This window comes from Sorghum bicolor, chromosome 3, assembly GCF_000003195.3.
Source record: "Sorghum bicolor cultivar BTx623 chromosome 3, Sorghum_bicolor_NCBIv3, whole genome shotgun sequence".
Lineage (NCBI taxonomy): Eukaryota > Viridiplantae > Streptophyta > Magnoliopsida > Poales > Poaceae > Sorghum > Sorghum bicolor.
Genome location: NC_012872.2, coordinates 20,910,497 through 20,933,060, shown reverse-complemented (window position 1 = coordinate 20,933,060; position 22,564 = coordinate 20,910,497). Strand labels below are relative to the sequence as shown.

The 22,564-nt window shown below is 45.5% G+C and overlaps 3 protein-coding genes across 3 annotated transcripts in view; 2 read left to right on the top strand and 1 right to left on the bottom strand.

The window, feature by feature from the left end:
- Positions 11,068-14,952, top strand: LOC8077816 (probable potassium transporter 3). The gene is made up of 6 exons (XM_002457794.2): positions 11,068-11,352; positions 11,947-12,430; positions 12,547-12,597; positions 12,691-13,004; positions 13,169-13,286; positions 13,386-14,952. The coding sequence occupies exons 1-6, from the start codon at positions 11,278-11,280 to the stop codon at positions 14,777-14,779; spliced, it is 2,436 nt and encodes an 811-aa protein (XP_002457839.1). The 5' UTR covers positions 11,068-11,277; the 3' UTR covers positions 14,780-14,952.
- LOC110433659 (PE-PGRS family protein PE_PGRS33-like) lies at positions 15,769-17,629 on the bottom strand. The gene is made up of 2 exons (XM_021456162.1): positions 17,275-17,629; positions 15,769-15,899 (listed from the first exon to the last, which is right to left on the bottom strand). Exons 1-2 carry the CDS (start codon positions 17,627-17,629, stop codon positions 15,769-15,771), a joined length of 486 nt encoding a protein of 161 aa, XP_021311837.1.
- The window catches only part of LOC8086366 (probable potassium transporter 3), a 2,558-nt gene continuing 1,223 nt past the window's right edge, over positions 21,230-22,564 (top strand). Inside the window, exons 1-3 of the mRNA XM_002457793.2 lie at positions 21,230-21,719; positions 21,832-21,882; positions 21,976-22,289. Of these exons, the coding sequence (XP_002457838.1) occupies positions 21,230-21,719; positions 21,832-21,882; positions 21,976-22,289 (855 nt within the window). The remainder of the gene's footprint in view (positions 21,720-21,831; positions 21,883-21,975; positions 22,290-22,564) is intronic.

Below are 22,564 nucleotides of genomic sequence, written 5' to 3'. Positions count from 1 at the left end.
TTTAACCACATGACAAGCTCCTAAGGGTCTACACAGCTTGACCACACTCAATGCTCATAAGTAGTAAAAAGTAAATGTGTGGCTCATAGTCTAGCAAGCATGTATATATGGATGTGGTAGGAATTTAAACTCTCATCATACAGGAACTCATCATGCAACATTTTAAAGATTTTCAAAGATAAAATTCTCCAGAATTCTAGCATCTCTAGGAACAGATAAACAGTAGCTCAACCTTCCCATATCGTATCCGTTAACGACTTAGACTTCAGATCAAGTACTCTTCCCACAAGTTTAGGTTTAGAGCAAATCTTAATTAATAACAGTCATGCCTAAACTTGAGAGAGATTTCAATTTTGAGAACTAGTCATGGTAGAGCAACTATTCATCATTTCCATATGAGAGCTTATCATGATGGTTCATAGCAGACTTTATTTATTTATTTATTTATTTATTTAGCAAACTAAGCAAAGATATATATAAGCACAAAATCTTTATTTGGGTTTCTATGATTATGCATCTTTTTATTATTAGAGTAAAGTATAAACGTGATTAGAAACACTAAGCTGGATAAATGGGGGTGCTCTCCCCCAAGCTGGATTTTGACGAAATTCCTTTTGATGTAGCAGGTGGCGGAGGTGTATTTGAATGTCGGCAGCACCCTGACAGTGATTAGGATATCCTCTGTCTTGTAGTCTTCTTTGATCCTTGAATTCTGTGGAGCTCAAATAGACAACAAAGCTTTGTGGAACTAGTTAAGTGTTAGCATAAATATTTAGCCTTTATCATGTTGAGCCTCCTCAATAAATGTTACTCATTAGTAGGATCATAATTTTATTTTTATAATTTTATTTTTATAGGACAGAAATATATTTATTTCATTTTTATGCCACCACAGTGAATGTACTTATGGGTTTTATGCCATGAGCATATTCACATGGGGCTTACTATCTTCAACATTTTTATTTTCTTTTCAAGATGATGTGAACCTGATTAACAAAGCAAACTATTTTAAATAATTGAAAGGAGAAAGATAACTACCAAGTTTACCTCTTGGCAAGGCATTCGGTGTTTTTAAGTCCTCCGAACGGGACTCTCCGTTTCTCAGTCGTCCTGGGATTCGCTGGGTGGCGTAGTCGGTGGTTCCGGCGGCGCTTCTTCTTCATGTATAACTATCTTCTCTCTACACACCTAACTCGGTGCTACGGTCTCCTCAGGATATATCTGTTCAAGCAGTATGTGTTTAGATATTACCACTTCTCCTTCGTAGTCTACCCATCCGTCCTTGTTGATTTTGCCTTCTCTGGTTGCGTCGTCTTCTTCTTGTCCTGACCTGCTTAGAGTCTTCAACTATATAATTAAGGTCAGTAAAATAGCGGCGTACCTTGTTAGAGGGGAAGTGCATGTGGACTTCTCTGGTTCCAATCTAGATGATTGCTTTAACAGTGCTGAGGAACGGTCTTCCAAGGATGATGGGTGGATCGTACTCGTCTTCTCCCATGTCAATAACCTTAAAATCATCTGGAGCTGAATGTATGTTGGTTGTAGGGGCATGGTTCCATGCAGGAGCTGATAAGTGACTGCGGCCATTATGTTGACGTTAGATCCGGTGTCGTAGAGTGTCTTCTGAAAAGAATATCCGTTGATTGTGCGCTCGATGCTTGGAACACCAGGGTCGTCCTTCTTGATTAAGAAAGGTGACTTGAGTTGACGATCTTGACCTCCTTGAGCTGCAGTGACCATCTTAGCTGACTCGGTCTATATTTCCTTGTTCTTGTTCCTCCTGTTGGTCCTCTTCCTTGGTTCATGTCGGGATTGCTCTGGGATTTGTTTAGTCTTGTTTCTTGAAGGAAAACGTCTCCTTCTTCCCCTTGATGTAGAAACTGATCTTGGCAGCACTAGCGTAGATGACAGCTCCCGAGGTGTTCAGGAATGGCCTCCCTAGGATGACGGGTGCCCTCTCATCAGTATCAGTCTCTATCACCACGAAGTCTGCTGGAGCGTATAAGGTACCAACTCGGACGTAGAGGTTCTTCAATATTCCCTTTGGGAAACTTAGTGTCTGATCTGCAAGCTGCAAACACATGGTTGTTTCTAGGAAAGGATGTGTAAAGAATTTTTCATAGAGTACCCTGAGCATAATGTTGACGCTAGAGCCAAAGTCGCAGAGTGCTTCTAGGAAGTCCACCATGCCGATGGAGATCGGGATGACGGGGCATCCTGGGTTGTCTCTCTTGACCGGCAGAAGGTCAGTAATTACTTCCACAATGGGGTTACTCCAGTAGTTACGTCCTTAAGCATCTCAGGGCAGTGATTGCCTGAGTGTCCAGTATCTCCAGTGTGTTTGAGCTCATAGATCTAGGTTCTTCACTTGGTGGAGTCTGGGAGTTGTAAAAGTCCTGCATATTTTTGCTCGAAGTGTACCTGCTCATAGAGACAAGGCAGAGATCAAGTGCATGGGCCTTGTTGGTGGAAAACACCAACAGAACCAAAAGTGTATTTGTTCTTCTCTAACCTTAAGCATAGTGAGCAAGACAAAGTTGATGGATAATAAGATCATAACTGTAGCATTTAAAACATTTGTCAGATCAGATCACTCAACCTTATGGAGAGATAATCTATCTAAGTAAATGTTTTTTTTCTTTACATGACTATCATTTTCCAAAGATTGAGTGTGCAACATTTTAGCTCATATGATTAGGATTGTGGGATCACAAAGGTGGAAAGACTAAACATGTTGAATCGATTGAGTTGATTAATCTAAAGTTGTAAATCATACATGTTTGTCTGTTTATTCATGTGAACGCTAGAACCAAGGAGAAACTTATAAAAGTGATAGTCAAGTACCTTAAGATGTTACCTTACTCGAAGAGTGATGGTACAGTATCACCTTGTGGAAGCTTTCCTCTCTTAGCGGTTGTGCATCGTGTTTGTGGCACCCTCCATGGATCATCACTTGTGAGCTATGCCTTCCTCGTGCAAATTGTTAAACTTCATGTGTCTCTCTCTTTGTCTCCAATGTGAGTTTGTCTCAGGACTTCCCAGGTCGATATTGAAAGTTTTCCTACAGGGGTTAGTCCAACAAAATATCCAATATCTACTATAGCATACTATCGGCTCAAAGATCAACCTAGACACCATGTCTAATTTGATTTAGGAGAGAATTTTAACCTAAGCATCATGCTTAATTTAAAATCCTTTGGAAGTAAGATCATCATTCCTAAACTAAGCACCATGCTTAATTAAGAGATAAATGAAACTACTCCAAGCCTAGACATATAATAAAGCAAATAAAGGTAGCATGAAAGCATTTATAGAGATCTACTCAAGTGGAGATGAAGTAGTGTGATTAGTATTTAACAAAATTGAGCATGTCTTAAAGGTAGGGACAACCAACATAGCAACAGGGCAAAGGATGTTTTTATGTAAAGTACTCCCCCAAGCTTGAATTTTGCAAAATTCAAGTTTGGATGAGTTTTATTCAATGTTGTATGATGATTGGTTGAACATACCTTGTGCTTGTCATTCATCCGATCTTCTTGCTCCAATCCTGGAAAGGTTAGTGACAAGAATACCAGAAGGAATTTTTTTACAATTATACTTATATGCTCAACACACAAGGTAATGTTGCAAATAATTAACAGCTCATGTTACGATTTAATCAGTGCTTGTTTTAGGACACTAAGCTTGTCCTTGGGAAACCATCAATTTATGTCAGTGAAGTGGTTTCCCCTCCAACGCTGACCTATATCAAGATCAACTCAACGAGATCTGCAATATTTAATATAGACATATGCATCGACAACCGCCCTTTTAAAGTTTTTATAAATAGAAAGGATGAGGGGGTTGGAGATCTCGAATGCGGTGATGTTGGAAAAACCAATGGATTGTGAAGACGTTGCATATGAGCATGGAGTAAATGAAGTGGCTATGAAATAAATTCCATGCTCATTAATGCTTAGAGTGAAATCCATGTGGTATGGTGAAAATGATAAGGTGAGTGTGGTAAAAAAAGGAAAAGAAAAAGGATACACGAACGACTTGGTTTGAAACTAGCACAGCTACCGTTCCCCGGCAACGGCGCCAGAAAGCTTGTTGGGTATTTTAAAAGCAAACAGAAAAATCCGTAAGCCCACGGATACCGATGTAGCCTTCACCCGGGAGTATTCCAGAGTATCGATTTTCCACAGGGAACGTGAGTGTACTAATTAAGATCCAAGATCGCCCAAGGATAACTATATGAATATTTTTGGTAGGAAGAGAGGAAGTTTCCTGAGAGTTCTCTAGTTGATCTAAGAATCAAGAATTACTTCAAGATTATCTATATCGGGACATCAGAGCACTAACCACGGAAAGAGATGAGAAGGGGGCTAGGAAGGTCTGACTACGGTCCTACAAACACCGATCCGAACGTGGTGGAATACGTCGACCGTTAGGGCTGTCACTACCCTAGGGCTACCACAACAATCCGTAGGATTGGGTGCAATTCCAGGTAATCGCAAGACTAAACACCACGTCTAATCTATTAATTACTACTCTAGCGTTATAAAGACTAGAGCACTTGATGCAAGCGGGAATCCAATAAATAACTTGAATGTAAATAAAAGTAATTAAAGAACTCAGGAATTATGAATTGAAGAACCTGGAGAACGATGAAGAACGAACCAGATGCTGCAAAAGTATAATGTTGAGGAAGATCCGACAGATCCGGCTCCTCCTCCGCTCTCCTCTTCTCTCTCCCTATTTTCTAGATTACAACTAGAACTAACTAGAACTAGAACTAGAGGAACTAGAACTAGAACTAGATGAACTAGAACTAGATCTAGATGAACTAGAGGTAGAACTAGAAGAACTAGAGGGATCCTCTCTACTTGGATGAAGAATTGAAACCCTAACTTTGATTCTGTAGAAGAGGTATGATCTCCAGGGGCCAGGGTGGTCTGGTTTTATAGTCCCTTCAAGTGAATCTGGGCCGTCGGATCAAACAAACATTGATCGTGTGGTTTTCCTTGAAGTATTAGGTCGGTGGAGCATGATCCCCGAACTTCACCCTGATTGGTCCAGGGGGGAGGGCGGGCGCCCTCAGGACTAGGGCGGGCGCCCTGACCCTGAGGCCTCTCGTCTTCCGCTTCGGTCCCGTGGCTTCTGGAGTCTTCTAGATGATAGAAAATTGCGCGGCACGTTAATATCTCTATGTATACCCGACGTGTGGGCTTTTCCTCCATATTTCCTGATAACCCCCTGCAGAAATAGACAAACACCAAAACTCGTGGAATTCTGTCAGATAAAACCCTAAGTCTAGGTGTTGGTTGCATTTGGATCCTTTTCTATGATTAGTTGATGGTTAATTGTGAGCATTAAGGACCGTCAACAGACAGTATGAGAGCAGCGATGAGGAGGATGATCCTAGTATCCTCGCTGATCTTAAATCCGAGCAAGCTAGCCTTCGCTCTGTCCTAAGGGTTTTAGAAGACGACCTAGAAGAGAAGCATACTGAGAATAGGAACCTCAGTGACGATATCAATAGGTTTCGTTTCAGGTTCAACAATAAGCTGAGGAAGGTCGCTGAAAACCTAGGTGTTGGTCGCCTCGTGGAAAATCTTTAGACCACATCTCCTGCACGCTTCTGATTGTTTAGGCACAAGCATGATCTTCTTTGTTGCTTAATTTATTTCCCTTCAATAATGTAATGTGCCTTTTCAAAGTTATCAATAATATTTCTGAGTTATTATGAGCACTTGTTTTCTTTATATATTATGACTAACCATGACAGAGAAGAAAACAAGTGTGGGGGAGGGAATCTTCGAGAACTCAGTTTGCACAACCTTCTCCCCCTTCTAAAAAGTTTTTCAAAAAATAAAATATTTAAAATATCGTTACCTTCAAACTCCATTTAACATGTCTCCTAGTTTCAAATTTGCTTTGCATATGGTTTAATCCTTGCTAATATCCTTGAGGTTATGAACACTTGTAGTAGGGACCCCACTTTATCTAAGTAATTGACATATGTGATATAGTAGGATGACATGATTCTTGCTAAGTTCTTACAAAGTACTTGGGATTTATTTTATCAAAAACAAAAGTTACACATGGCAAGTTTCCTTTAATGGTTTTAAGCTTTCACCTAACAACACCAAATATACCTTGATCATGATGAAACCTTCAGTCATATGCTGCTTGTAGTATGTTGAGCTTTGTCAAATTGTTGTGACCCAAGCGAGATTATGGTCTTACGCCCATGATTAGAGATTCACTTACACCCACCAAATAAAGCCGACTCTTACACTAAGAAGTCGCACACAACATGCACCCTTCCATCCACCAAAAATTTTGCCAACTCTTATCTTGAGAGTTGTGCCTTAGCTTTCCACCAAATAAAAATGCCAAACTCTCATCCTGAGATTTGCGCATCCCCAAATTCACTCCTTAATTTCTGTCCGCATGACATCTCTTTAAATTTCTCTGATTCCATTCATCAAGACATATGGGCTATAGTTGAAAAAAAATCAAAGGAAAAAAACCAAAGAGGCATAGATGGGAAAAAAAATCAAACATCCCCATCATGAAAAAAAAAGAAAACAGGGAAAAATATACACAAGGTAGAGCCCATATGTTTTCCTCTCTCTGTCTCTCTCTTTTATCCTTCAAAATAAAAGAGAGTCATGATGCAAAAAGGAGTGACCAAAAATATTTAGAATTAGGATTTCCATCAATTCCACAAACAATTTCCACACATTTGCACAATCTCAATCAAGGCGTAAGGCTTGTATCTCCTAGTGGTCCAGTTTTTGACTTTGCAACATATGTGCTGCAAGTATGCCCACGTTTTATACCTACCTAAAAATCCAGATAAAGCTTTTAGAGGTAGGAAGATCATAAGAAGGCATCAATCTTCTATGCCTTGGTAAGGAACCACTTACACATATGAGCGATTTGAAAGAATCATTCAAGGAATCACAAGCCATGTTTTTATTTCAAAAACTTACAAAAAACCCAAGTGTCTTAAGTAAGAACAAAGTCAAGAGGACTTGAATCCAGGCTGTTCCATATTTCAATCACCAAATATTTATGTGGTAGACACTTTGAAGTTCACAAACCCAAGTGAAGCTTGGAATAACCTGTATGCAGGCTCTTTGACAAGGATGATGAACCCATTTGGTCCTAAGTGCCTTCACTCGAGGACGAGCAAAAGACCAAGTGTGGGGGAGTTGTTGGCGACGCTTATTATATAAAAATAAATATCTTTTTATAATAAAAATAAATAGAAAATAGGGCTTTGATCTAATCTTTCCACGAGTTTTGGTATATATGCTATTTTCAGGTATGACACGTGGAAAAGTGCAAGAGATACAAGAAATGCGCAATGCAAGAATTCGTATTTAGAAAAGACGCAAACCAACTCCAATAGAGAAAAGCCCACAAAAGATGAACTGGACCCATCCGTAACCACGAGGAGGATTAGGGCCCAGAGCACAACCGACCACGCGAAGGTGGTGGCCAAGGGGGCCCACCCAGGTTGCGGGCGCAACCAGGTGCAGGCGCAACCCTGGTGGCGGTTCCCCGATCGCACCTTCTTCTGGCGGTTGCATGGCGGCATGCAGAGGACGGTTTCACCTACTACTATATTTAGATCCCGCAAACCGTCCTAGTTGAGCTATAAATAGATGGCTCCCCTCTCATTTGTAACACACACCATCATTTGGAGCAACACACCTCACATTCTACACTTGTTCTCTTTAGTTTAGTACTAGTAGTAGAGCAAGGCAAAGCTAGCAAGGAGAGCTTGTCTCCTTGGAGGATCAAGAGTGTCTTGGTATGAATACAATTATGCCTTCCTCCATGAGCAAGTTCTTATATTCTTTATACAGTTATGCTTTTGATCTAGAGTATAGTCTTGTTCATATCATGATTATAGTTTATGAGCTACTTCATAGTTCTAGCTCTATGTTCTTGATATGTTCATCACAGTTCTTCATCGTTCATCAAGTTAATATGAAGAGAGGAAGAATTAGGGATGAGATAATGGTTCTCTGGGCTGTAATGGTCACCCTTAGCCGAGCCTATCAATCCGAAGGGTTGGGGTCCCACGAGGCTAGGGGGTGTTTCCAAGTACACGGGCATGGTGCTCGGGTGTGCGGAGACCCGAGGATATGCGGGTATCCCACGGGCAGAGGGTTAGGTGGCAGGGTGGTGACAACTCTGTCAACCTTCGTATTCCCCCACGTTCGGATATTCGGTAGGAGTCATGTAAAGTCTTTATTTGCTGGCAGACCAGCTATGGAGATCTCCCCAGTATCTCAGACTTAGCTCTAACATGTTCTTATTAGCTAGATGACCTGCTAACAGATCTGTTGTATAACTTGTATACGACCATGCCTGCTCGCGTAGTTGTTCTTTTATTCTTTGTTTTCCCTTTATTCCTTGAGGTTGCTCCGATGTGTGTCCGCTATCAAATCAACTACATACTTACACCTATTTATACTGTGTCTACCATGCATTTCAATAAGTAATCATGTTTATAACCAAAGCGAGATGCATTCACAATGCCTTCCTACAGGAAATTATAAATACGACACCCCTGAAGACTCACGGGTTGAAATGCTACAATGATAGTTCTGTGCGCTTGTAGAGTAATTTATTCCTATAACTGAGCTATCGATTGGCGTACCAAAGTACCTTTACTTAATATTGTAATCCTTGTGCACCCACACGGCGCCGGGCCACAGCTTTGCATATCGTAAGTAAGGATGGTTAGGAAGGCCAATCTGGCAATTCTAATCATCAGTACCAGACTGCACTGCCTAGGCCCGCGCCGTAAAGAGCCTTGGGTTATCATTCTGAAGTGATGGTGGTTAGGATATGCCAAGAACGTTTCTAGTGTTATCATTAGGGATGGACTCAAACTCTATCTTTAGTGGTTTCGCTAAGAAACGGCAACAATACCATTCAGCAAAACCTCATTATGATTAGCCAAAGTTGCTGCCATGGCTTTACTGATAGTTTTATACATAGCATTGTGTTGGATCTGAACATTAGGATCATGCTCTCCTTCGAGAATTACTCTCGGGAAAAGAGTCGTCAGATATACCTTCGTATCTCTATTCTTGCTGAAAGAAAGCAAACATTTTTCTTGGTATTGGTTCACAGCAATAACAACCAATTCCTTTAATTGATCTAGGAGATCATCCACGGTGACGTTGAGCACGTTTTCGTTCTTCATGTTATCGATTGATGGTCCCATTAGACGTGCCAAAAGATGTGTTGCCACAAAAATTGGTTTCTCGTGTCAACAATCTTGGGGCTCTCAGAGGGAGTGTAGGAGCTGAAGTCCTAGACCTCCTGAGCCACAAACGCACAAACTTGATGATTTGATTCCAGGGCGTGCTAGTCAATTTGACCTGAAATTGACAAGGTAGAAGTACAAAAGTGAAATTATGGAACCTGCCGGTTGTTGCCAGACAGTTCCGAGATGTGTGGCCTTAAGAAGCCATTGAATAAAGAAAATTAACTGGAAAGTCAACTACTGATGATGATACAAAAAGATAATCTTAATTGAATATTTAAAACTTTCATCGAACAATTACATCTTATTAGAAAAGATAACCAGATCAACTATTTTGCCGATATGTTGTATGTAAGTAAAAGATAGCTTACGTGTATTATCCTTTCATTCATTAAATAAATAATAATTTATTAAAACTGGTCTAAAGACCTGCGGTCTTAATGAATTACTTTCATAATTTGTTAAATCTATATCCACCTGGTCTAAAGGCTAGCGAGCTTCAATAAATTCGACACATATTACTAGTTCATTTAATGCCACAATCAGGTTTATGCGTCGTTTAAGCTTAACTAGATTGACTATTTAGCCGATACAGGGTCCATGAAGCACGAATAAGATCTATCTACTTCGTTATAACAAGGTTTAGTTATTATTACCAAATTAATCATAACAAATTAAATATCTCGAATGCACAACATGTAACAATCAACATCAACAAGTTAGCTATCTTAATTTTGCTTGATAATCGTTGTTTGCTCAAAGTTTATAGTAAGGGTTTAGATTTGAAGCTTCAGCTAACCCGTCGAATCTTGATTGGACAAAAAATTGTTATAATAAATAAAACATTAAACTTTTAGCAATATTGATAACTTAATAAATCTATCAAATTGCCAATTTGATAGAGCCGATAACTAACTTGAACCAATATTCATAAGAGATTGAAGCAATGCAGCCTTACAAATACAATTCAAGTCGATAACTAGTTCATAATCGAGCTTGACATGAGTTCGAATGATGCAGCCATGGCAAACTAAACAGTTACCATGACAAAACTTACAAGCAAACCGAAAGTCAAAATCAATCGATGCAGCTCGATCCGTTGGAGGTCTCGTCGAGATGTACTATTACTCCTACTTCTAAGGTTGGTGGCCGAAGCCGAAAAAGGTTTATATTATGATTGTGTATACCTTTTATAGTGATCGGGTCTCAATATTTATAGTCCGGAGACCTAGTCTTATGTCATAATACGACTTATCCTGAAAAGGTAACCCGGACTCTAAGTTTTCCTTTTACGATTGAACTCGACATATTTTCTTCGTCTTGCCTTGATCCGACACCCTTCTGATCGATTATTTTCGTCGCACCTTTTATTTAGTCGATCCACTTATCCGGCTGTCCCTCCTTCTGCGAAGCAGGCCCACTGGCTTGACTCGCCAAAATTTGAGATTAACAATATATACATGTGAAGAACTACTCCCTGAAAATATTTTGCGTTAGCAATATATAAGAACCATATATTTTGCCAAGTTCAAGAGCCGCTAGTGTGCTTTTAATTTTACTCTAAAAAAACTGGAGAGCGTTGAAAACACACTTCTATATATATGTGGGTCATCTTGTAATACAACTGGAGTAAAAGAAGTAGGTTTGGCATGTTGCATGCATGGTGTACGTTGTGCACGCTCCAGCCGCATGGACAAAAGTGACATAGCGACGAAGAGTGTTTGGAGAGGAAGCTACACCGCCCATCTACACGTTGGCGTTGCTAACGAAACAACTGTCAGCGTCTTCCTCGGAGTTGTCTCCGATCCTTCCCACACTCTCGTCTCTCTCCTTCTGGCCACATATTCTCTCCAGGAGCACAAAACCATTGGCAGAAGCTCCGATCCGATCAAGAATCGCCGATTGCTCAACCATAGGAATAAATGCCGTCATGATCCGTGCCGATGCGCTTCCCTTGGATCTGACTCTCGCCGCCGATCCTTGCATCTCCCAATAAAATGTGGCCGACAGATCCCGAGAATGGCCTCTCCCCCAAGAGCACCATCGGCGTCGATGTGTACAACCCTCCACCGGTGAGTCACACCTCCGATCCTCCCGCCTTGATCACATTGCGCAACGAGTTGTTCTCTTTTGTCTCTTGTATATACGTCGATAAATAAGTCATTTACTGCAAATTTATCACGTCCTTTTTTGTGTTGACTGTAGATAATTGCTGAATTTTCCAGCATGAATTGATCATTAATTGGAGCGAATCCCCTGTACTATATATATGCAATGGTTTACTATTAATTAATGTGCATACGTACATCAAATGTTTTTTTTTCTTTGTGAATTTGGTGGTTGAAAATGGAAGGATATGCCTGATCGATGAGAAGTTGAAGGGGAACATGCACACGTGAATGTTTTTTCAACTATCTTGCTTTTCCGCCGTTGATTGCTAACAAACCCTTCCTAATGAAACAAAGATAGATAGTTGGCGACTGATAAGTCAGTCACTACGGACTACGGGGAGTACTCAAAATTAATCAAGGAACATGCATGTACACTGTTCACTGATCAAACTAGCTAGTAGTTACCAGCAGTTTCCGTATGTCGTCAGAATTAATTAATCTTTAATTAGAGTGGCACTAATTAAGTTGGATGGGAACGTGTTATATACTATGCAGCTGCACTGGACGAGCCTCCTGTTGCTGGCGTACCAGAGCTGCGGCGTGGTGTACGGCGACCTGAGCACGTCGCCGCTGTACGTGTACAAGGGCACCTTCTCCGGGTCGCTGCACCGGTTCCTGGACGAGGAGACGGTGTTCGGCGTCTTCTCCGTGGTGTTCTGGACCATCACGCTCATCCCGCTGCTCAAGTACGTGTTCATCGTCCTCGGCGCCGACGACAACGGCGAAGGCGGCACGTTCGCGCTCTACTCGCTGCTGGTGCGGCACGCCAAGTTCAGCCTGATGCCCAACCAGCAGGCCGCCGACGAGGAGCTGTCGGCGTACTACAGGCCCGGCTACTCCACGGAGGACACGCCCATCCTCAAGGCGCTCAGGAACTTCCTCGAGAAGCACAGGAAGTCGCGGACGTTCCTGCTCCTCATGGTCCTCTTCGGCGCGTCGCTCGTCATCGGCGACGGAGTCCTCACGCCGGCCATGTCAGGTACGGAATATATATATATATATATATATCTGCTTTCGCTACCTACCTCTTGGTGTTATTAGTTGTCTGATCTCGATCATTGCCTCTGCATGGATTTTGATTTGATTTTGTCCCAGTGCTGTCGTCTTTCTCTGGTCTCCAGGTCCACTCCAGTGCGTTGACACACGGTACGTAACCGGCTGATGCATGCATTGCCATATATATGCACCGATCATCATCTAATGAGCAAGATTTCAAACAACGTACGTAAACGTGGACAGGTGAGGTGGTGCTGCTGTCGTGCATCGTGCTGGTGTGCCTCTTCACCCTGCAGCACTGGGGGACGCGCCGCGTGGCCTTCCTGTTCGCGCCCGTCGTCGTCCTCTGGCTGCTCCTGCTCGCGGCGCTCGGCATCTACAACATCGCCGTGTGGAACCCGAGGATCCTGCGCGCTATCTCTCCCTACTACGTCGTCAGGTTCTTCCAGCGCACCGGCAAGGACGGCTGGATCTCGCTCGGAGGAGTGCTGCTCTCCATGACTGGCACAGAAGCTATGTATGCAGATCTTGGCCACTTCACAGCTGCATCCATAAGGGTACGGTGGGCATATATATATATATATACATTGTTTGTTAATTTGTCTTTTATATATATATATATATATATATATATATATATATATATATATATATGTTATGATACATTCGTCACTTGCATTGTGACCTGTGGATGCTTGTTTTGCACAAATTAATTCAACAGATCGCGTTCGTGGGCCTCATCTACCCGTGCTTGGTGCTGCAGTACATGGGGCAGGCGGCCTTCCTGTCCAAGTCTCCCCACTGCAACATCCACTTCATCTTCTTCGAATCCATCCCCCGTATGTGATGTGAAGTTGTGATCGAGCTTGTTCCGGTAAACTATATATACATTGCTCGGATGATCGATGCATGATCCGCATGGGGCACCCACCATGCAGGTCCGGTCTTCTGGCCTGTCCTGGTGATCGCGACGCTGGCGGCGATCGTGGGCAGCCAGGCGGTGATCTCGGCGACCTTCTCCATCGTGCGCCAGTGCACCGCGCTGGGCTGCTTCCCGCGCGTCAAGATCGTGCACACCTCCAACCGCATCCACGGGCAGATCTACAGCCCCGAGATCAACTGGATCCTCATGCTTGTGTGCCTCGGCGTCACCGTCGGCTTCCGCGACACCGACCTCATCGGCAACGCCTACGGGATGGCGTGCGCGGGTGTCATGGTGGTCACCACGCTCCTCATGGCGCTCGTCATGATCTTCGTGTGGCAGCAGGGCTTCATCCTGGCGGCCATGTTCCTGCTGGCCTTCGGCTCCGTCGAGTGCGTCTACCTCTCCGCGGCGCTCATGAAGGTGCCCCAGGGCGGCTGGCTGCCGCTCGCGCTGTCGCTGGTGGTGGTGGCCGTCATGTACGTGTGGCACTACGGCACGCGGCGGAGGCACCTCTTCGACGTCCAGAACAAGGTGTCGCTCAAGTGGCTGCACGCGCTGGGCCCCAGCCTCGGCATCGTGCGCGTCCCGGGCATCGGCCTCATCTACTCCGAGCTCGCCACCGGCGTGCCCGCCATCTTCTCGCACTTCGTCACCAACCTGCCGGCGTTCCACCAGGTGCTGGTCTTCGTCTGCGTCAAGGCCGTGCCCATCCCGCACGTCCGCTGCTACGAGCGCCACCTCATCGGGCGCATCGGCCCGCGCGAGTACCGCATGTACCGCTGCGTCATCAGGCACGGCTACAAGGACGTCCCGGGCGACGACAACGACTTCGAGAACGACCTTGTCGTCCGCATCGCCGAGTTCGTGCACATGGAGGCTGCCGAGGCCGCCGCCAACGCCGACGACCCGCGCAACAGCGACGCCTCCGTCGAGGGACGCATGGCCGTCGTCGACCGCCCGTTCGACCTGTCCCGTACGGGCCTGCTCATGCGGGCGCCGCTCCCCAACCCGGAGGACAGCATCGTCGTGCGCGCGGCCACGGCCGCCGCCACCGCGGACAGCAGCAAGACGGAGACGATCCAGTCGCTCCAGACCATGTACGAGGCCGAGTCGCCGGGGTTCGCCATGCGGCGGCGCATCCGGTTCGAGATCGACGACTCCACGAGCGAGAGCATGGACCCGGCGGTGAAGGAGGAGCTCAGCGCGCTCGTGGAGGCCAAGCATGCCGGCGTCGCTTACATCATGGGGCATTCCTACATCAAGGCAAGGAAGAGCTCGTCGATCATCAAGAAGATAGCCATCGACGTGGCTTACACCTTCCTCCGCAAGAACTGCAGGGGACCTGCCGTGGCGCTCAACATTCCGCACATCAGCCTCATCGAGGTTGGCATGATCTACTACGTCTAGCCCAGCAGCTTAATTTTATTTTATGTGTACGTGTTCATCAGATGATTCAGTTGTTTGAACTGAGGCTAATTTAATTAGGCTTGAGGGTGGATTATATTCTTCAGTGTGAATAAACACAACATTGTATGAAGTGAAGTCCCTTCTCTCACAAATCAAAGTCACCACTGTGGCAGGGATTCCATAGAGACAATGCAAGGCTGTCAACAATGTCCCCACAACCAGTCCAGAAGCTCAACATGATTTGACCCCATAGGGTGATTACGTGTGTGTTTGGTTGTGTGGCTCTAGTTAATTAGTATGGCTAGAAAAATAAGTCAAGCTTGAGTCAGCGTGTCCAAGTCAAGTCACCCTGCTAATGTTTGGTTGTCATAGGCTAGCTAAGCTTGGTTAAACTAGTTTTTGTTTGGTTGCCTAAATTAGTTGGGTACTGCTACCTCTTCTCTGCAATGATGACCTTATCTCTTCTCTGAATTAGTATGGAACTGCGTCGAACGCCTGAATCTGCAGGCACGCCACCTCCATCTACGTTGCGTGCAACACCTTGCTTGCCTCCTTCACGGCCATCCCGTACCTCCTGGTGTGGAGGAGGCTATGGAGGCCATCACCGGACGAGCTTGTGGTGGTGGTCAACGAGTTTGGAGATGTAGGCGGCGGTAGAGCTTCAGTAAGCGTGGAGCGAGGCGTTACGGCCAAAGATTTCCCGCGAGGAGTGGCGAGGATGAGGGAGGAAGCGATGAGGGAGGAAGCGATGAGGGCGGTGCTAGTTTACAGAGGGAGATCAATAGCTTGATTGGAATCAGTCATGGTGGCGGTGGCGATGGCGATGGTGGAGAGCTCGAGCGAGCGCCCATGGCGGCTGCGACTCGGCACACGCGAGACGGAGTCATGGCAGCTGCGGCTAGCGATTGGAGATGCGGAGGCGGAGGTGGGCTTGGTCCTTTGTGGCTTTGCTTGGTCAGCGCGAGACGGAGCCTTGCTCGGTTGCCCGGTCATGCCAGATCGAAGCCGAGAGGAGCGGTGTGGGTAGGGGATGACGGGCCTTCCTCACTGATGGAGGATCCCAGTGGTAGGGGAAGGATGGTGAGCAGCGGGGACGAATAGGCGGCGACGCTGCAGAGCACTGATGGTGAAGAGAACGATGCGAGAGGTGCTAGCAACGAGTGTAGGGGGCTGGCTCTGGCGTGGCCAGGATTGAATCACCAATTTGGATGTTCAATCTAGGCTAGGCTCCAATTGTACTTTTGGCCAGCCTAAGCCAGGCTCGGGCCTCTTTACAGGCAACCAAACAAACCAAAATTAACTTCAGGAAGCCAAGGCCAGAATTGACCACCTAACCAAATACATCCTACATAAATATCCTGGGGTCTCAAAATTCGAGACTAAACTCTAGACAACCTTGAACGTGTGTCCCACAAATGTCTAAAAATGTTTTGACCACAATTATTGAACTCCAAATGTCAGGAAGGCAATTTACTTGAGCTAATAATAATCTACGAGTGCCAACCTTTCAAAAACTAGAAAGGATTTTTGTCACTGCCAACTAGTTTCTATCGTTCAAGCTTTGTCGAGACAAATTTCAGACACATTCCCCTGTTCTTGCATTCGGATGTTTTTTTTCTGGCAGAGGTAACAAATGGTCTTACTCCCTTGGGATGTTGGCAAGCCAAAATTAGACGCCTTCATCAACATCTAAGCGTATCGGATGGGCTAAAAACATTAGTGGGACATATAAGAAAGAAAATAAAAGGTTATTGGATAAACTAGATGAACTAGATAGATTAGAACTTAGCAGAGGTTGAGTGCTTATCTTCCGATGAATTTAATTTAAAGCGTTGTTTACATCAGAAACTTGTTAGGGATATTTTATCCGTGGTGATCTCATCTCCACGGATCCTCTTACGGGAGATTTATCCTAACCGCGACTTTCCCCACGACCACCTACGGGATATCACCCACGACTCCGTACGTACCGGTTCCACCTCCGTGATATCACAGACGACTCATCGTGGGCTCGAGTTTACTTAGGGCGAGAGTTTTCTCTCCCCCTCCAACTTGTATAAATACCGTGATCAATGAATAAAGAAACACCGAGTTCATTCTACTCCTCTCTGTTCTCGTACTTTGGCATTCCACTTGTAATACGTTATCAGCACATCGCTCTTCCCTACCCCCAAAGGGGAATAGCTCGGTTGGATAGAACATCGTGGAGGAATCGACCTTCACCCAGGGCTTCACCTAGAGGTAGAATCATGTCGTTCCCTTGTCGTAATTCCGCCTCAATGGCTTCTCTCATCCTACAAGTCGTCTGGATGGCGATGAACCGTGCCCGGACCTTGGGCACACACTTCGGCAACAGCCGCCTTCAGGTGGAACTACTAGAGGACATCCGGGAACTCCTCGAAGAGGCTCGCAACTATCGCTTTCGGGGCGAACGCCGTGATCTCGACAGGAACCCGGGCGTTTTCCTGTACGACGTCGTTTCGGGGGACACGGACGTGCAAACGTCGCCCCTCCATCACGGCGTTCGGTGGTGTCAACCGCCGCTCTGCCCGCGGCGCCACCGTCGAGGGCACCGACTCCACCGGCGCCTCCAGTGCCGGTTCTCGCCTTGGTGGCTCCACCCCGGCCTAGGTGCCCACTCCACGGCGACGGCCCGTGCTCACCATCGCCACCATCCATGGTGTCCAGCCAATGGCTGTCACTGGGCATAGAGCCGCAGTCGCCGATCCGGTACCCGACGCCGACACCGTCTCCCGAGCGGGCTGCACACAGTCCGCCTCCGCGCCGTCCATCTCCACCAACCATCGCGGCACGGATGTCGGCACCGACTCGGCTACCGGCGTACTTCATCGATCCGGCGCTCGCTGCTCCACCACCACCACCACCGCCACCTCCTCCTCCTCGTCTCCGCCGCACGTGGATCAGTGTTCCCCACGGGCCTTCGGCTCGCGAACGCGCTCCTCTGGCTTGAGTTCATCCAGGGGGAGAGGGAAATAGGGAGGAGAAGGCTTGCTGCTGCTCCACGGCGACGCTCCACGGCGCAGGCACGATCAGCCTCGGTCGCCCCTGCGCGACCACGCCTTGTCGTGGTTGGCCACAGCCTGCGCCTGCAGCTGGCCCAGGCTCATGCGCGGCCGCGCACAGCCCCGTGACGGCGGCCCGGCCATGCTGCGCGGGTCGCAGTCACCCGCGACGAGGCCCCGCGCGCCTTAGCGCCCCCGCGCGTGGGCTCGGCGCGGCTCCGACCACCGACGTGCCGTCATGGCCTCCACCCCGTGCACTCGCGATGCCTGCACGACCTCCGAGCGGCTCGCGACAGCCGCGGCTGCGGCCACCGACGGTGCACAGCCACCCTGTGCCCGACATCGCGTCCCCACGCGCGCGACCGCACGATGTGCGAGCTCGCGGCTCCGACCGCGCGGCGCCCCACTCCTCCCAGTCGCCCTCCACGCGTGCGGCGAAGTGGGCCCCACGGGCCTCATGCGGTAAGGCAGTGGCGTGCTCCCCCTGGAACCGCCCAGGGGGCCTCTGGCGGCGATGGCTTGGAGCCGCCTGGCTGCTGGCGGCAGTGGTTGGTGGCTTGGGGCTAGGGTTTGGAAACCCTAGCCCCTGGCTTATATATGGCCCACCTCCCCAACCCCTATTTGGGCTAAAATAACGGCCTAGACCCAGGTTGGGGTCTGCGAGCTTTCAGTCTGGGCCAGTTATCATTGACTATTTGATTTGTATAAATTAGCTAATTTTTTTATTTATTTACATAGCATTTATTTTTCGTTCCCTAAATTACATCAGCTTGTTAGTCTAATTTTTCTTGTAAATTTAGAACCTGATGTACATTGCATTGTAAATATTTTTACGTTTCGCAATCATTTTACGAATGAAAAATTTATTACATGTCGAACGTGTTTTGTCTTTACAATTCCCTATCACATGTACATATGTAAATATTTTTATGGTCAATTTTTTTCCCTAATTGGAATACTATTTTTTGCTAGATGTCACCTTACTTTATTATTATTTTAGCGAACACAAGTTCATACTACTGCAGGATTTATTCCTCAAAGTGCTCTCCCAAATTTAATAATAAACATACAAGGACTACATCCTAAAGTAAAAAAATATAAAATGGTCTACACCTCCATGGTGACTACCTATGTTCCACAAAATGAGAAATCAAAATACCATAAAACACATGCAAGTTTACCTTGCTACACATAAATAAGTCTACCTTGTTATTTACATACGCAATTTTACATTACTTTACATATGCAATTTTACATTGTTTTTATATAGGCAATTTACTTAATATGCAACTACATTCTTGTTAATTATACAACCCTGCAATTAATTAAATTTATGCAAATAAACATGTAGGCAATCGCCACCAAAGAGTCTGATGCCCAAGTTTCTTCTAAGAAGGAATTTGCCGAGCTAGCTCTTGATGGACACAACTTTCCTAGGCGATGGATCTCAAAGTGAGTCTATCGTTACGCGGAATGTACAAGGCAATTGACACTCCCAAGCAGGGAGATGCTCCATTTTCTGAACCATCCAAGTACCATTACTTATACATAATAAGGAACTGCCTTATACATAATAAGGAACCACATCCATTCAGATCTCAAAGCTGAATATCTGATGGAAGAGGACCCACGGGCTCTCTGGCTTGCTTTGCAACAACGGTATGAGCAACAAAAGACAGTTATTCTCCCGGAGGCCACTCATGAGTGGAACCACCTCCGCATTCAAGATTTCAAATCTGTGAATGAGTATAACCATGCCATGCACAAACTCAGTTACAAACTAAAATTTTGTGAAAAGGAGCCATCTGACGCGAAGAAAATTGAAAAGACTTTATCTACCATGCTTCCCGCTCAAATGATCCTCCAACAGCAATACCGTGAGAGAGGATTCACAGTCTATTCTGATCTCATTAAAACATTGCTTCAGGCTGAGAGGCACAATGAGCTCCTCATATGGAACTCCAATCAAGGCCCTGTTGGTACCAAGCCCTTACCTGAAGTACATGCAAATGCTCAGAAACAGACACCAAAGGATGCCAACAAGAATGGCAATCCTAGATCCTCCAAAGGCAAAAACAAGCGGAAGGGACCTCGTAAGCCTCGAGGTGCTAAGGGCAAAGGCAACAACTCTAAGTCAAAAGACAAGTCCTCAACTTGTACAAAGTGTGGTTGCTACAACCACCCGACTAAGAAATGTCGCACCCCTAAGCACCTTGTGGAACTGTACTTGCATTCTGTGGGACGAGGATGCTCCAACTAAGGACGCTCCAGCTAAGGTGGACAACTGTTTGAAGCACACTTCAATGATCTGACAACCCCAGGATGTTCCAACCCCGCACCAGCGGGACCGAGCAACACAATGGCGCCTCTTCCACCTGATGGCATGGCAAATGACTCCAGCAACAACATGATCATCGAATACACTTCTGATGATCTGTTCGGCGAATACAACTAGATTGATAGTCATTTGAGATTTTAATTTTTATCATTCGCCTTCGAGATTGTAATAATTGACAATTTGTTTTTGCTGCACTCTGTTTGATGTTCATTGACTTATGCACAATTTAACATCAGTAAATGTTTATATTTCATATATATTCATGTTGAGAATTTCATTCTCTATTATATTCTCTATTTTCATAGATTGTACGGGAGTCAATCCGATGGATGAGGAAATGTGCCTAGTGGACAGTGGCACCACTAACTCTATACTCAGGGAAATAAAATATTTCCAAACTCTCACCAAGAGCAAAGGAAATGTTTTAACAATCGCTGGACGCGATGCCGTAATAGCAGGTTCTAGAAGAGCCATTATTACGCTCCCTATGGGTACAACGATTACAATCGAGGATGCACTCTTGTATCCCGGTTCAACTCATACCTTATTGAGTTATAGAGATATCCACAAAAATGGGTATCATATCGAAACCCATCACCAAATGGGTATCACGTCCTTTTTTGTGTTGACTGTAGATAATTGCTGAATTTTCCAGCATGAATTGATCATTAATTGGAGCGAATCCCCTGTACTATATATGCAATGGTTTACTATTAATTAATGTGCATACGTACATCAAATGTTTTTTTTTCTTTGTTGAATTTGGTGGTTGAAAATGGAAGGATATGCCTGATCGGTGAGAAGTTGAAGGGGAACATGCACACGTGAATGTTTTTTCAACTATCTTGCTTTTCCGCCGTTGATTGCTAACAAACCCTTCCTAATGAAACAAAGATAGATAGTTGGCGACTGATAAGTCAGTCACTACGGACTACGGGGAGTACTCAAAATTAATCAAGGAACATGCATGTACACTGTTCACTGATCAAACTAGCTAGTAGTTACCAGCAGTTTCCGTATGTCGTCAGAATTAATTAATCTTTAATTAGAGTGGCACTAATTAAGTTGGATGGGAACGTGTTATATACTATGCAGCTGCACTGGACGAGCCTCCTGTTGCTGGCGTACCAGAGCTGCGGCGTGGTGTACGGCGACCTGAGCACGTCGCCGCTGTACGTGTACAAGGGCACCTTCTCCGGGTCGCTGCACCGGTTCCTGGACGAGGAGACGGTGTTCGGCGTCTTCTCCGTGGTGTTCTGGACCATCACGCTCATCCCGCTGCTCAAGTACGTGTTCATCGTCCTCGGCGCCGACGACAACGGCGAAGGCGGCACGTTCGCGCTCTACTCGCTGCTGGTGCGGCACGCCAAGTTCAGCCTGATGCCCAACCAGCAGGCTGCCGACGAGGAGCTGTCGGCGTACTACAGGCCCGGCTACTCCACGGAGGACACGCCCATCCTCAAGGCGCTCAGGAACTTCCTCGAGAAGCACAGGAAGTCGCGGACGTTCCTGCTCCTCATGGTCCTCTTCGGCGCGTCGCTCGTCATCGGCGACGGAGTCCTCACGCCGGCCATGTCAGGTACGGAATATATATATATATATATCTGCTTTCGCTACCTACCTCTTGGTGTTATTAGTTGTCTGATCTCGATCATTGCCTCTGCATGGATTTTGATTTGATTTTGTCCCAGTGCTGTCGTCTTTCTCTGGTCTCCAGGTCCACTCCAGTGCGTTGACACACGGTACGTAACCGGCTGATGCATGCATTGCCATATATATGCACCGATCATCATCTAATGAGCAAGATTTCAAACAACGTACGTAAACGTGGACAGGTGAGGTGGTGCTGCTGTCGTGCATCGTGCTGGTGTGCCTCTTCACCCTGCAGCACTGGGGGACGCGCCGCGTGGCCTTCCTGTTCGCGCCCGTCGTCGTCCTCTGGCTGCTCCTGCTCGCGGCGCTCGGCATCTACAACATCGCCGTGTGGAACCCGAGGATCCTGCGCGCTATCTCTCCCTACTACGTCGTCAGGTTCTTCCAGCGCACCGGCAAGGACGGCTGGATCTCGCTCGGAGGAGTGCTGCTCTCCATGACTGGCACAGAAGCTATGTATGCAGATCTTGGCCACTTCACAGCTGCATCCATAAGGGTACGGTGGGCATATATATATATATACATTGTTTGTTAATTTGTCTCATATATATATATATATATATATATATATATATATATATATATATATATATATATATATATATATATATATATATATATATATATATATATATATATATATATATATATATATATATATATATATATATATATATATATATATATATATATATATATATATATATATATATATATATATATATATATATATATATATATATATATATATATATATATATATATATATAT

Bases quoted from the DNA above. Each gene is read 5' to 3' on its own strand.
- LOC8077816 (XM_002457794.2), top strand. From the start codon at position 11,278: ATGTGGCCGACAGATCCCGAGAATGGCCTCTCCCCCAAGAGCACCATC. The intron at 12,598-12,690 runs GTACGTAACCGG...AAACGTGGACAG, and splicing joins CTCCAGTGCGTTGACACACG to GTGAGGTGGTGCTGCTGTCG. The intron at 13,005-13,168 runs GTACGGTGGGCA...TTAATTCAACAG, and splicing joins TCACAGCTGCATCCATAAGG to ATCGCGTTCGTGGGCCTCAT.
- LOC110433659 (XM_021456162.1), bottom strand. From the start codon at position 17,629: ATGAAGTACGCCGGTAGCCGAGTCGGTGCCGACATCCGTGCCGCGATG. The intron at 15,900-17,274 runs GTCCGTGTCCCC...CTTCACCATCAG, and splicing joins TGGAGGGGCGACGTTTGCAC to TGCTCTGCAGCGTCGCCGCC.